Below are 15406 nucleotides of genomic sequence, written 5' to 3'. Positions count from 1 at the left end.
TTCACGCTCACCACACTGCTCACCACGCTCGGCGGGGAGCGCCAGTGACTCCGGAGATCGCTCGCTCGCTCACTTACACACTTACACACTCACTTACACACTCACTCACACACTCACTTACACACTCACTTACACACTTACACACTCACACACTCACTCACACACTCACTCACACACTCACTCACTTACACACTCACTCACACACTCACTCACTTACACAACGCGGTGACACTCACCCCCGGGTTCACGCTCACCACGCTGCTCACCACGCTCGGTGGGGAGCGCCAGTGACTCCGGAGATCGCTCGCTCGCTCACTTACACACTTACACACTCACTTACACACTCACTTACACACTCACTTACACACTCACTTACACACTTACACACTCACACACTCACTCACACACTCACTCACACACTCACTCACTTACACACTCACTTACACACTCACACACTCACTTACACACTCACTTACACACTCACTTACACACTCACACACTCACTCACACACTCACTCACACACTCACTCACTTACACACTCACTTACACACTCACACACTCACTTACACACTCACTTACACACTCACTTACACACTCACTCACACACTCACACACTCACTTACACACTCACTTACACACTTACACACTCACTTACACACTCACTCACACACTCACTTACACAACGCGGTGACACTCACCCCCGGGTTCACGCTCACCACACTGCTCACCACGCTCGGTGGGGAGCGCCAGTGACTCCGGAGATCGCTCGCTCGCTCACTTACACACTTACACACTCACTTACACACTCACTTACACACTCACTTACACACTCACACACTCACTCACACACTCACTCACACACTCACTCACTTACACACTCACACACTCACTTACACACTCACTTACACACTCACTTACACACTCACTTACACACTCACACACTCACTCACACACTCACTCACTTACACACTCACTTACACACTCACACACTCACTTACACACTCACTTACACACTCACTTACACACTCACTCACACACTCACTCACTCACACACTCACTCACACAACGCGGTGACACTCACCCCCGGGTTCACGCTCACCACGCTGCTCACCACACTCGGCGGGGAGCGCCAGTGACTCCGGAGATCGCTCGCTCGCTCACTTACACACTTACACACTCACTTACACACTCACTTACACACTCACTTACACACACTTTTTTTTCACTCACTTACACACTCACTCACTTACACCACTTACACCACTCACTACTCACTCACACACACCCTCACTTACACACTTACACACACTCACTCACTTACACACTCACTTACACACTCACTCACTTACACACTTACACACTCACTTACACACCTCACACCACTCACTACACTTACACACTCACTTACACACTCACTCACACACTCACTCACACACTCACTCACTCACACACTCACTTACACACACACACACACTAACTCACACTCACACACTACACACCACTCACTACACACTCACTCACACACACACTCACACACTCACTCACACACTCACTCACACACTCACTCACTCACACACTCACTTACACACTCACTTACACACTCACTCACACACTCACTCACACACTCACACACTCACTCACACACTCACTCACACACTCACTCACTTACACACTCACTCACACACTCACTCACACACTCACTCACACACTCACTCACACACTCACTCACTTACACACTCACACACTCACTCACACACTCACTTACACACTCACTTACACACTCACTCACACACTCACTCACACACTCACACACTCACTCACACACTCACTCACACACTCACACACTCACTCACACACTCACACACTCACTCACACACTCACTTACACACTCACTTACACACTCACTCACACACTCACTCACACACTCACACACTCACTCACACACTCACTCACACACTCACTCACTTACACACTCACTCACACACTCACTCACACACTCACACACTCACTCACACACTCACTCACACACTCACTCACTTACACACTCACTCACACACTCACTCACACACTCACTCACACACTCACTCACACACTCACTCACACAACGCCGTGACACTCACCCCCGGGTTCACGCTCACCACGCTGCTCACCACACTCGGCGGGGAGCGCCAGTGACTCCGGAGATCGCTCGCTCGCTCACTTACACACTTACACACTCACTTACACACTCACTTACACACTCACTTACACACTCACTTACACTCTCACTTACACACTCACTTACACACTCACTTACACACTCACTTACACACTCACTTACACACTCACTTACACACTCACTCACACACTCACTCACACACACACTCACTTACACACTCACTTACACACTCACTCACTTACACACTCACACACTTACACACTCACTTACACACTCACTCACACACTCACTTACACACTCACTCACTTACACACTCACTCACACACTCACACACTCACTTACACACTCACTCACACACTCACACACTTACACACTCACACACTCACTTACACACTCACTCACTTACACACTCACTTACACACTCACACACTCACTTACACACTCACTTACACACTCACTTACACACACACTCACTTACACACTCACACACTCACTTACACACTCACACACTTACACACTCACTTAAACACTCACACACTCACTTACACACTTACACACTCACACACTCACTTACCTACTCACACACTCACTTATAAACTCACTCATACACTCACACACTCACTCATTCACTCACACACTCATTCATACACTCACTCATACACTCACACACTCATACACTCACACACTCATACACTCACTTACACACTCACACACTCACTCACACACTCACACACTCACTCACACACTCACACACATACTCACTTACACACTCACTCACACACTCACTCACACACTCACACACTCACTCACACACTCACTTACACACTCACTCACACACTCATACACTCACACACTCACTCATTCACTCACACACTCACTCATACACTCACACACTCACTCATACACTCACTCATACACTCACACACTCACACACACACACTCATACACTCACTTACACACTCACTCACACACTCACTCACACACTCACACACTCACTCACTCACACACTCACACACTCACTCACTCACACACTCACACACATACTCACTCACACACTCACACACTCTCACACAGTCACTCACACACACTCACACACACTCACACACATTCGCTCACTCACACTCACTCACACACTCACTCGCTCACTCACACGCTCATTCGCTCGCTCACACACACTCACTCACTCACAAACTCAGACGCTCATTCGCTCGCTCACACTCACTCACTCACAAACTCAGACGCTCACTCACACACTCACTTGCTCACTCACTCGCTCACTCACACACACTCACTCACACACACTCACTCACACACTCACTCACACTCACTCACACACTCGCTCACACACTCGCTCACACACTCACTCACTTGCTCACACACTCACTCACTCGCTCACGAACTCACACACTCACGCACTCGCTCGCTCACTCACACACTCGCTCGACACTCACATACTCGCTCACACACTCGCTCACACACTCACTCAACAACGAGACCCACAGCCACCCATAGAGATACATAGAGACCCACAGAGACCCATAGAGATACACAGAGACCCACAGAGACGCATAGAGACCCATAGAGACCCATAGAGACCCACAGAGACCCATAGAGATACATATAGATACATAGAAACCCACAGAGACCCATAGAGATACATAGAGACCCACAGAGGCCCATAGAGATACACAGAGACCCACAGACCCACAGATCTACAACAGAGATACATAGAGATACATAGAGACCCACCGAGACCCATAGAGATACACAGAGACCCATAGAGATACACAGAGACCCACAGATAACCACAGAGATGCATAGAGGTACATAGAGACCCACAGAGACCCATAGAGATACATAGAGATATAGAGACCCATAGCGATACACAGAGACCCACAGAGATACACAGAGACCCATAGAGACCCACAGAGACCGACAGAGACCCATAGAGATACACAGAGACCCACAGAGGCCCATAGAGATACATAGAGATATAGAGACACAGAGACCCATAGAGATACACAGAGACCCACAGAGACCCACAGAGGCCCATAGAGACCCACAAAGACCCACAGAGACCCATAGAGATACACAGAGACCCACAGAGATACATAGAGATACATAGAGACCCACAGAGATCCATAGAGATAGATAGAGACCCACAGAGACCCACAGAGACCCATAGAGATACACAGAGACCCACAGAGATGCATAGAGATACATAGAGACCCACAGAGACCCATAGAGATACATAGAGACCCATAGAGATACATAGAGATACATAGAGACCCACAGAGACCCATAGAGATATATAGAGACCCACAGAGACCCATAGAGATACATAGAGACCCACAGAGACCCATAGAGATACATAGAGACCCACAGAGACCCACAGACCTACAGAGATACATAGAGACCCACAGAGACCCATAGAGATACATAGAGACCCACAGAGACCCATAGAGATACACAGAGACCCACAGAGACCCACAGAGACCCACAGAGATACATAGAGATACATAGAGACCCACAGAGACCCATAGAGATACATAGAGATATAGAGACCCACAGAGACCCATAGAGATACACAGAGACCCACAGAGACCCACAGAGATACATAGAGACCCACAGAGACCCATAGAGATACACAGAGACCCATAGAGCTACATAGAGATACATAGAGACCCATAGAGATGCATAGAGACCCATAGAGATACATAGAGACCCACAGAGACCCATAGAGATACATAAAGACCCACAGAGATACATAGAGACCCACAGAGACCCATAGAGATACAGAGACTCACAGAGATGCATAGAGACCCACAGAGACCCAAAGTGATACATAGAGATACATAGAGACCCACAGAGACCCACAGAGACCCATAGAGATACATAGAGAGCCACAAAGACCCACAGAGATACATAGAGACCCACAGAGACCCACAGAGACCCACAGAGACCCATAGAGATACAGAGACCCACAGAGACCCACAGAGATACATAGAGATACATAGAGACCCACAGAGATACATAGAGATACATAGAGACCCACAGAGATACATAGAGATACATAGAGACCCACAGAGACCCACAGAGATACATAGAGACCCACAGAGACCCAAAGTGATACATAGAGACCCAGGCAAAGGCATACTGAACTATGTTGCTGCTATTGGCTGGTGGTAATTACTGGCGAAACGTCCACTCGCCTACCCACCCACTCACCTACCAACCCACTCACCTACCAACCCACTCACCCATGCACTCGCCTACCTACTCACCCACTCACCTACCCACTCGCCTACCCACCCACTCACCTACCAACCCACTCACCCATGGACTCGCCTACCTACTCACCTACCCACCCACCTACCCACCCACTCACCTACCCACTCACCCATCTACACAACTACCCTCCGGGGTTTGTATTTTTCTTTGTGTCTGTATCCTCGCCGTACCAAATAGCGGCGCTCGTTCGGATTCAGATTTAAATTGAATTAAAATCGTGCCCGTGGCTCGTGTGCATTGCTTTGCTGCCTTGTTACCTCTGGAACCTCCCACCTCCCCCCTCTAGAACCCGGGACTACTCCCAGAGAGACCCATAGACTCACACAGAGACCCATAGACTCACACAGAGACCCATAGACTCACACAGAGACCCATAGACTCACACGAAGACCCATAGACTCGCACAGAGACCCATAGACTCACACAGAGACACACGGAGACCCATAGACTCACACAGAGACCCATAGACTCATCACACAGAGACCCATAGACTCACCACACAGAGACCCATAGACTCACCACACAGAGACCCATAGACTCACACAGAGACACACAGAGACCCATAGACTCACACGGAGACCCATAGACTCACACAGAGACCCATAGACTCACACAGAGACCCATAGACTCGCACGGAGACCCATAGACTCACACAGAGACCCATAGACTCACACAGAGACCCATAGACTCACACGGAGACCCATAGACTCGCACGGAGACCCATAGACTCGCACAGAGACCCATAGACTCACAAAGAGACCCATAGACACACAAAGAGACCCATAGACTCATCACACAGAGACCCATAGACTCACAAAGAGACCCATAGATTCACAAAGAGACCCATAGACTCACACGAACCCATAGACTCACACGGACCCATAGACTCACACGGAGACCCATAGACTCACACGGAGACCCATAGACTCACAAAGAGACCCATAGACACACAAAGAGACCCATAGACTCATCACACAGAGACCCATAGACTCACAAAGAGACCCATAGACTCACAAAGAGACCCATAGACTCACACGGACCCATAGACTCACACGGACCCATAGACTCACACAGAGACCCATAGAATCACAAAGAGACCCATAGACTCACGGACCCATAGACTCACACAGAGACCCATAGACTCACACGGAGACCCATAGAATCACAAAGAGACCCATAGACTCACACGGAGACCCATAGACTCACACGGAGACCCATAGACTCACTCAGAGACCCATAGACTCAGACGGAGACCCATAGACTCACACGGAGACCCATAGACTCATCACACAGAGACCCATAGCCTCACAAAGAGACCCATAGGCTCACATGGACCCATAGACTCACACAGAGACCCATAGACTCACATGGACCCATAGACTCACACAGAGACCCATAGACTCACACAGCACCCCATAGACTCACACGGAGACCCATAGACTCACACAGATAACCCATTGACTCACAGGGAGACCCATAGACTCACAAAGAGACCCATAGACTCACACGGAGACCCATAGACACACGGAGACCCATAGACTCACAAGGAGACCCATAGACTCACACGGAGACCCATAGACTCACACGGAGACCCATAGACTCACACGGAGCCCATAGACTCACACAGAGACCCATAGACTCACACAGAGAGCCATAAACCCTCACAAAGAGCCATATACTTATATAGAGACCCATAGACTCACACGGAGACCCACAGACTCACACAGAGACCCATAGACTCACACATAGACGCATAAACTCACACATGGACCCATCGACTCACACGGAGACCCATAGACTCACACGAAGACCCATAGACTCACCCAGAGACCTATAGACTCACACAGAGACCCATAGACTACCAGAGGGACCAATAGACTCACACAGAGACCCATAGACTCACAAGGAGACCCATAGACTCACACAGAGACCCGTAGACTCACACAGAGACCCATAGACTACTACCACAGACTACCACTCACATAATCACTGTTAAAATGAGTAAGTGATTATGTGAGTGGATGAGTGAGTGAGTGATTATATGAGTGAGCGATTATATGAATGAATCTACGAGTGGGTTAGTGAATGACTGGGTGAGTGAGTCAATGAGTGAGTGAATGAATAGGTGAATGAGTGGGTGATTATATGAGTGGGTAAATGAATGGGTGGGTGGGTGAGTGGGCAAATGCATGGGTGAGTGGGTAAATTAATGGGTGAGTGAATGAGTGGGTGAATGAATGAGTGGGTGAATGAATAGGTGAGTGAATGAGTGGGTGGGTGGGTTAGTGGGCAAATGAATGGGTGAGTGAATGAGTGGGTGAATGAATGAGTCGGTGAATGAATGAGTGGGTGAGCGAACCTGGCGACCCGGGGTTCGATTCCCGCTCACGGCCACGAACACCACCAGTGACGATTATCTGGACCGGTGCTGTGCCTCCCCTAGGTCGACTCAGCCTCAAATGAGTACCAGGTGCTGTGGTGTGTAGTGAACATCGCCACTGGGGAGACAAAGGCGGCCGGGCGTGGTGGTGCTGGTAGCCACCCACCCACCTCGTGTGTGTGTGTGCCCACAAGTGCCGGTAGCCTTCACAGGTGCTGCTGCTACTCGCTAACAGCACTTGCCCCTACAGTCTGTTGCAGGCTACACGGGGGGTCTTTGTGTTGTTGTAACGTTCTGACCACGTGCCACTGTGATGAAGAGCTTCGCAGCTTCTCGGATTCACTCCCGCAGTCTAAATATTGTATTCCGAGTCACGTGGGACCCAAGGTATCTCCCCCCACCCTCCCCCCCAGAGTCACGTGGGACCCAAGGTATATCCGTCCCACCCTCCCCCAGTCACGTGGGTCCCAAGGTATCCCCCCACCCTCCGCCCAGAGTCACGTGGGACCCAAGAAAACTCCCCCACCCTCCCCCAGAGTCACGTGGGATCCCACATCCCGCGAGTCACGTGGGACCCAAAATACCCCCCCACCCTCCCCCAGAGTCACGTGGGACCCAAGAAAACCCCCCACCCTCCCCCAGAGTCACGTGGGACCCAAGCAAACCCCCCCCACCCTCCCCCAGAGTCACGTGGGACCCCACATCCCGCGAGTCACGTGGGACCCAAAATACCCCCCCCACCCTCCCCCAGTCACGTGGGGCCCCACAGCCAGCGAGTCACGTGGGATCCAAGGTACTTCGCCACCCTCCCCTAGAGTCACGTGGGACCCCACAGCCCGTCAGTCACGTGGGATCCTCACCCGAGACCCCACCCCACGTCGAGTCACGTGACGTACAAAAAAATTTGTCACCCCCTTACCAAGATGGCGGCGCCCAGGCTGACACAGGCGTGGGCAGGTGACTCGCCTTGACCTTTAGATTTACACTTTTATTGTTGTTGTGTTATTGTTGTTGTGTTATTGTTGTGTTGTTGACGTGGCTGGCTGGTGATGTCTCGCAATGTCTGGGCCGTGCTCCTTCTGGTCCCCACGAACCGCCTGTGTGGTGCGCGGCGTTTCGCGGCGTGGGCCTTGTGAAGGGGGACAGAAAAGCAGGCCTTCGTCTAGCGGTGGATCGAGCATGGATAGCGGTGGTGATGGTGGTGGCTGTCTGGTGATGTTGATGGTGGTGGTGATGGTGGTGGTGATGATGGTGGTGGTGATGTTGATGGTGGTGGTGATGTTGATGGTGATGGTGGTGGTGATGTTGATGGTGGTGGCTGGCTGGTGATGTTGATGGTGGTGGTGATGTTTATGGTGGTGATGTTGATGGTGGTGGCTGGCTGGTGATGTTGATGGTGGTGATGATGTTGATGGCTGGCTGGTGATGTTGAAGATGGTGGTGATGTTGATAGTGGTGGCTGGCTGGTGATGTTGATGGTGGTGATGATTTGATGGCTGGCTGGTGATGTTGAAGATGGTGGTGGTGGTGATGTTGATGATGGTGGTGATGGTGATGTTGATGGTGATGTTGATGATGGTGGTGGTGATGTTGATGGTGGTGATGTTGATGGTGGTGTTGATAGTGGTGGTAATGTTGATGATGGTGGTGGTGATGTTGATGGTGGTGATAGTGGTGGTGGTGATGATGTTGATGGTGAAGTTGATGGTGGTGACTGGCTGGTGATGTTGTTGATGGTGGTGGTGATGTTGATGGTGGTGATGTTGATGGTGGTGGCTGGCTGGTGATGTTGATGTTGTTGATGGTGGTGGTAATTTTGATGGTGGTGGCTGGCTGGTGATGTTGAAGATGGTGGTGTTGTTGATGATGGTGGTGATGTTGATGGTGGTGATGTTGTTGGTGGTGGCTGGCTGGCTGGTGATGTTGATGGTGGTGATGATTTGATGGCTGGCTGGTGATGTTGATGGTGGTGGTGATGTTGATGGTGGTGATGTTGATGGTGGTGATGTTGATGGTGGTGATGTTGATGGTGGTGATGTTGATGGTGGTGATGTTGATGATGTTGATGGTGGTGGCTGGCTGGTGTTGTTGATGGTGGTGATGATTTGATGGCTGGCTGGTGATGTTGATGGTGGTGATGTTGATGATGTTGATGGTGGTGGCTGGCTGGTGATGTTGATGGTGGTGATGATTTGATGGCTGGCTGGTGATGTTGATGGTGGTGATGTTGATGGTGGTGATGTTGATGGTGGTGATGTTGATGATGTTGATGGTGGTGGCTGGCTGGTGTTGTTGATGGTGGTGATGATTTGATGGTTGGCTGATGATGTTCACGCGATGGCGGTGAGCTTACGGGCAATGGGGTTTGTGTTGGGAGTCGTGCACGTTGATGTCGTGCTGCAGCTGATGATGACCTTGGCCAATATACACTTCTTGCTCAGGTGTACACGTGTGGGTCTCTACTGTGTGAGTAGTCTGTGGGTCTCTACTGTGTGAGTAGTCTGTGGGTCTCTACTGTGTGAGTAGTCTGTGGGTCTCTATTGTGTGAGTAGTCTGTGGGTCTCTACTGTGTGAGTAGTCTGTGGGTCTCTACTGTGTGAGTAGTCTGTGGGTCTCTACTGTGTGAGTAGTCTGTGGGTCTCTACTGTGTGAGTAGTCTGTGGGTCTCTACTGTGTGAGTAGTCTGTGGGTCTCTACTGTGTGAGTAGTCTGTGGGTCTCTACTGTGTGAGTAGTCTGTGGGTCTCTACTGTGTGAGTAGTCTGTGGGTCTCTTCTGTGTGAGTAGTCTGTGGGTCTCTACTGTGTGAGTAGTCTATGGGTCTCTGTGTGAGTAGTCTATGAGTCTGTGTGAGTAGTCTATGGGTCTTTACTGTGTGAGTAGTCTATGGGTCTCTACTGTGTGAGTAGTCTATGGGTCTCTGTGTGAGTAGTCTGTGGGTCTCTGTGTGAGTAGTCGTCTGTGTGAGTAGTCTGTGGGTCTCTGAGTCTATTTGTCTCTGTGAGTCTATGGGTCTCTATCTGAGTCTATGGGTCTCTGTGTGAGTCTATGGGTCTCTGTGTGAGTCTATGGGTCTCTGCGTGAGTCTATGGGTCTTTATCTGAGTCTATGGGTCTCTGTGTGAGTCTATGGGTCTCTGTGTGAGTCTATTTGTCTCTGTGTGAGTCTATGGGTCTCTATCTGAGTCTATGGGTCTCTGCGTTAGTCTATGGGTCTCTGTGTGAGTCTATAGGTCTCTATGTGAGTCTATGGGTCTCTCTCTGAGTCTATGGGTCTCTATCTGAGTATATGGGTCTCTGTGTGAGTCTATGGGTCTCTGTGCGAGTCTATAGGTCTCTATGTGAGTCTATGGGTCTCTGTCTGAGTCTATTTGTCTCTGTGTGAGTCTATGAGTCTCTGAGTCTATGGGTCTCTGTGTGAGTCTATGGGTTGTTGGTGATGGTGATGATGTTGGTGATGATGTTGTTGATGATGGTGATGGTGATGTTGCTGATGATGCTGTTGATGCTGTTGATGTTGTTGATGTTGGTGATGTTGTTGTTGTTGTTGATGATGTTGATGTTGTTGATGTTGTTGATGATGGTGATGTTGTTGATGTTGATGTTGTTGATGGTGATGTTGTTGATGGTGATGTTGATGATGATGTTGATGATGGTGATGTTGCTGATGATGTTGTTGATGTTGGTGTTGTTGTTGATGATGTTGATGTTGTTGTTGATGATGTTGATGTTTGATGTTGTTGATGTTGATGATGGTGATGTTGTTGATGTTGTTGATGGTGATGTTGATGATGATGATGATGTTGATGATGGTGATGTTGCTGATGATGTTGATGTTGGTGATGTTGTTGTTGTTGTTGATGATGTTGATGTTTGATGTTGTTGATGGTGATGATGGTGATGTTGTTGATGTTGATGTTGGTGATGTTGATGATGATGTTGATGATGGTGATGTTGCTGATGATGTTGTTGATGTTGATGTTGGTGTTGTTGTTGATGATGATGTTGATGATGATGATGTTGATGATGGTGATGTTGCTGATGATGTTGTTGATGTTGGTGTTGTTGTTGATGATGTTGATGATGTTGGTGATGTTGATGGTGATGTTGATGGTGATGTTGATGTTGTTGATGTGGGCAGGGCTGGTGCGGTTCCGTGTTGCCATGGCGACGTCACCGCGATTTCTGTCCTCAACCACGGCGGCGCTCAGCATCCAGGACTGGAGAATCAAGTAGCACACTCACCACTACTCACCACTACTCACCAATACTCACCACTACTCACCACTAGTACACTCACCACTACTCACCACTACTCACCATTACACTCACCACTAGTACACTCACCACTACACTCACCACTACTCACCACTACACTCACCACTAGTACATTCACCACTACTCACCACTAGTACACTCACCACTACTCACCACTACACTCACCACTACTACTCACCACTACTCACCACTACTCACCACTAGTACACTCACCACTACTCACCACTACTCACCACTACACTCACCACTAGTACACTCACCACTACACTCACCACTACTCACCACTACACTCACCACTACTCACCAATACTCACCACTAATCACCACTACACTCACCACTAGTACACTCACCACTACACTCACCACTACTCACCACTAGTACACTCACCACTAGTACACTCACCACTAGTACACTCACCACTACTCACCACTACTACTCACCACTACTCACCACTACTACTCACCACTAGTACACTCACCACTACTCACCACTACTACTCACCACTAGTACACTCACCACTAGTACACTCACCACTAGAACATTCACCACTAGCACACTCACCACTACTCACCACTAGTACACTCACCACTACTCACCACTACTCACCACTACTACTCACCACTAGTACACTCACCACTAATCACCACTAGTACACTCACCACTACACTCACCACTAGTACACTCACCACTACTCACCACTAGCACACTCACCACTACTCACCACTAGTACACTCACCACTACTCACCACTACTCACCACTACACTCACCACTACTCACCACTACACTCACCACTACTCACCACTAGCACACTCACCACTACACTCACCCTAACACTCACTACACTCACCACTACTCACCACTACACTCACCACTACTCACCACTACACTCACCACTACTCACCACTACACTCACCACTACTCACCACTACACTCACCACTACTCACCATTACTCACCACTACAGTCACCACGCTCACCACTACACTCACCTTTACACTCACTACACTCAGCACTACACTCACCACTACACTCACCCTCACCACCCTTACACTCACCACACTTACACTCACCTTTACAGTCACCACACTCACCACCACCACACTCACCACCACACTCACCTTTACACTCACCACTACACTCACCACTACACTCACCCTTACACTCACCACCACCACACTCACCACCCTCACCACGACACTCACCACCCTCACCACCACACTCACCACCACACTCACTACACTCACCACACTCAACCACCCTTACACTCACACTCACTACACTCACCACCACCACACTCACCACACTCACCCTTGCACTCACCACCACCACCCTCAGCACCACACTCACCACCACCACACTCACCACCACCACAACTCACCACGCTCACCACCACACTCACCACCACCACCACACGCACCACCCTCACCACCACTACACTCATCACCACCACACTCACCATCACACTCACCCTTACACTCACCCTTACACTCACCACCACCACACTCACTACACTCACCACTACCACACTCACCACACTCACCCTTACACTCACCACCACCCTCAGCACCACACTCACCACGACCACACTCACCACCACCACAACTCACCACGACCACACTCACCACCACACTCACCACCACCACACTCACCACCACCACACTCACCACCACCACACTCACCACCACCACACTCACCACCCTCACCACCCTCACCACCACCACACTCACCACCATCATACTCACCACCACACTCACACTCTCCCTTACACTCACTCTTACACTCACCCTTACACTCACCACCACCACACTCACCACCACCACCACCACCACGCTCACCACCACCACACTCACCACCACCACACTCATCACCACCACACTCAACACGCTCACCACCACCACACTCACCACCCTCACCACCACCACACTCACCACGCTCACCCTTACCCTCACCACCACCCTCACCACGCTCACCACCACACTCACCACCACCACCACACTCACAGTCACCACACCACCACACTCACACTCACCACCACCACGCTCACCACCACCACGCTCACCACCACCACGCTCACCACCACCACACTCACACTCACCACCACACTCACCACCACCACGCTCACCACACTCACACTCACCTTACACTCACCACCTCACTCACCCTTACACTCACCACCACCACGCTCACCACCACCACGCTCACTCACTCACCCTTACACTCACACTCACTACACTCACCACCACCACACTCACCACGCTCACCACCACACTCACCACCCTCGCCACCCTCACCACCCTCACCACCACCACACTCACCACGCTCACCACCACACTCACCACCACACTCACCACCACCCTCACCACCCTCACCACCACCACCACACTCACCACGCTCACCCTTACCCTCACCACCACCCTCACCACGCTCACCACCACACTCACCACCACCACACTCACCACCACACTCACCCTTACACTCATCCTTACACTCTCCACCACCACACTCACCACCACACTCACAGCACTTGCCCCAGCAGTCTGTTAAGGCTACACGGGGCACCTTTGTCTGTGTGTCTATAGGCACTACTCACAGCACTTGCCCCAACAGTCTGTTAAGGCTACACGGGGCACCTTTGTCTCTGTGTCTATAGGCACTACTCACAGCACTTGCCCCAGCAGTCTGTTAAGGCTACACGGGGGACCTTTGTCTGTGTGTCTATAGAGGCTACTCACAGCACTTGCCCCAGCAGTCTGTTAAGGCTACACGGGGCACCTTTGTCTGTGTGTCTACAGACGCTACTCACAGCACTTGCCCCAGCAGTCTGTTAAGACTACACGGGGGACCTTTGTCTGTGTGTGTCTATAGGCGCTACTCACAACACTTGCCCCAGCAGTCTGTTAAGGCTACACGGGGCACCTTTGTCTGTGCTGCAGGCACGGACTCTCCCCTGATGGCGGAGGCTACGGACCGCTGGCCGATTTACCCGACTGGTCATTTGCAGGTGATGATGGTGGTGATGGTGGTGATGGTGGTGGTGGTGATGGTGTTGGTGGTGATGGTGGTGATGGTGGTGGTGATGGTGGTGATGGTGGTGGTGATGGTGGTGGTGATGGTGATGGTGGTGATGGTGGTGGTGATGGTGTTGGTGGTTGTGATGGTGTTGGTGGTGGTGTTGGTGGTGGTGTTGGTGGTGGTGTTGGTGGTGATGATGGTGGTGATGTTGGTGATGATGGTGGTGATGTTGGTAATGATGATGGTAGTGGTGATGGTGGTGATGGTGTAGGCGGTTGTGGTGATGG

General features: G+C 50.6%; 1 protein-coding gene across 2 annotated transcripts in view; it reads left to right on the top strand.

Annotated features, from left to right (window-relative positions):
- Nucleotides 1-8641: 8641 nt before the first annotated feature.
- Nucleotides 8642-15406, top strand: part of LOC142906711 (large ribosomal subunit protein mL52-like) — a 12383-nt gene continuing 5618 nt past the window's right edge. The window contains exons 1-3 of one of the 2 annotated variants that reach the window (XM_076055075.1): nt 8642-8787; nt 11970-12060; nt 15041-15108. In XM_076055075.1, coding sequence (XP_075911190.1) covers nt 8754-8787; nt 11970-12060; nt 15041-15108 — 193 coding nt within the window. In that variant the 5' untranslated portion in view covers nt 8642-8753. Of the gene's footprint in view, nt 8788-8864; nt 8935-11969; nt 12061-15040; nt 15109-15406 lie in introns of those variants that run through there. The other variant, XM_076055074.1, reaches the window with a different exon arrangement.

This window comes from Petromyzon marinus, chromosome 69, assembly GCF_048934315.1.
Source record: "Petromyzon marinus isolate PM22_M1 ecotype Great Lakes invasive population chromosome 69, UKy_Petmar_22M1.pri1.0, whole genome shotgun sequence".
Classification (NCBI taxonomy): domain Eukaryota; kingdom Metazoa; phylum Chordata; class Hyperoartia; order Petromyzontiformes; family Petromyzontidae; genus Petromyzon; species Petromyzon marinus.
Note: the sequence above shows the minus strand (reverse complement) of the source record. Positions and strands in the feature narration are given on the sequence as shown.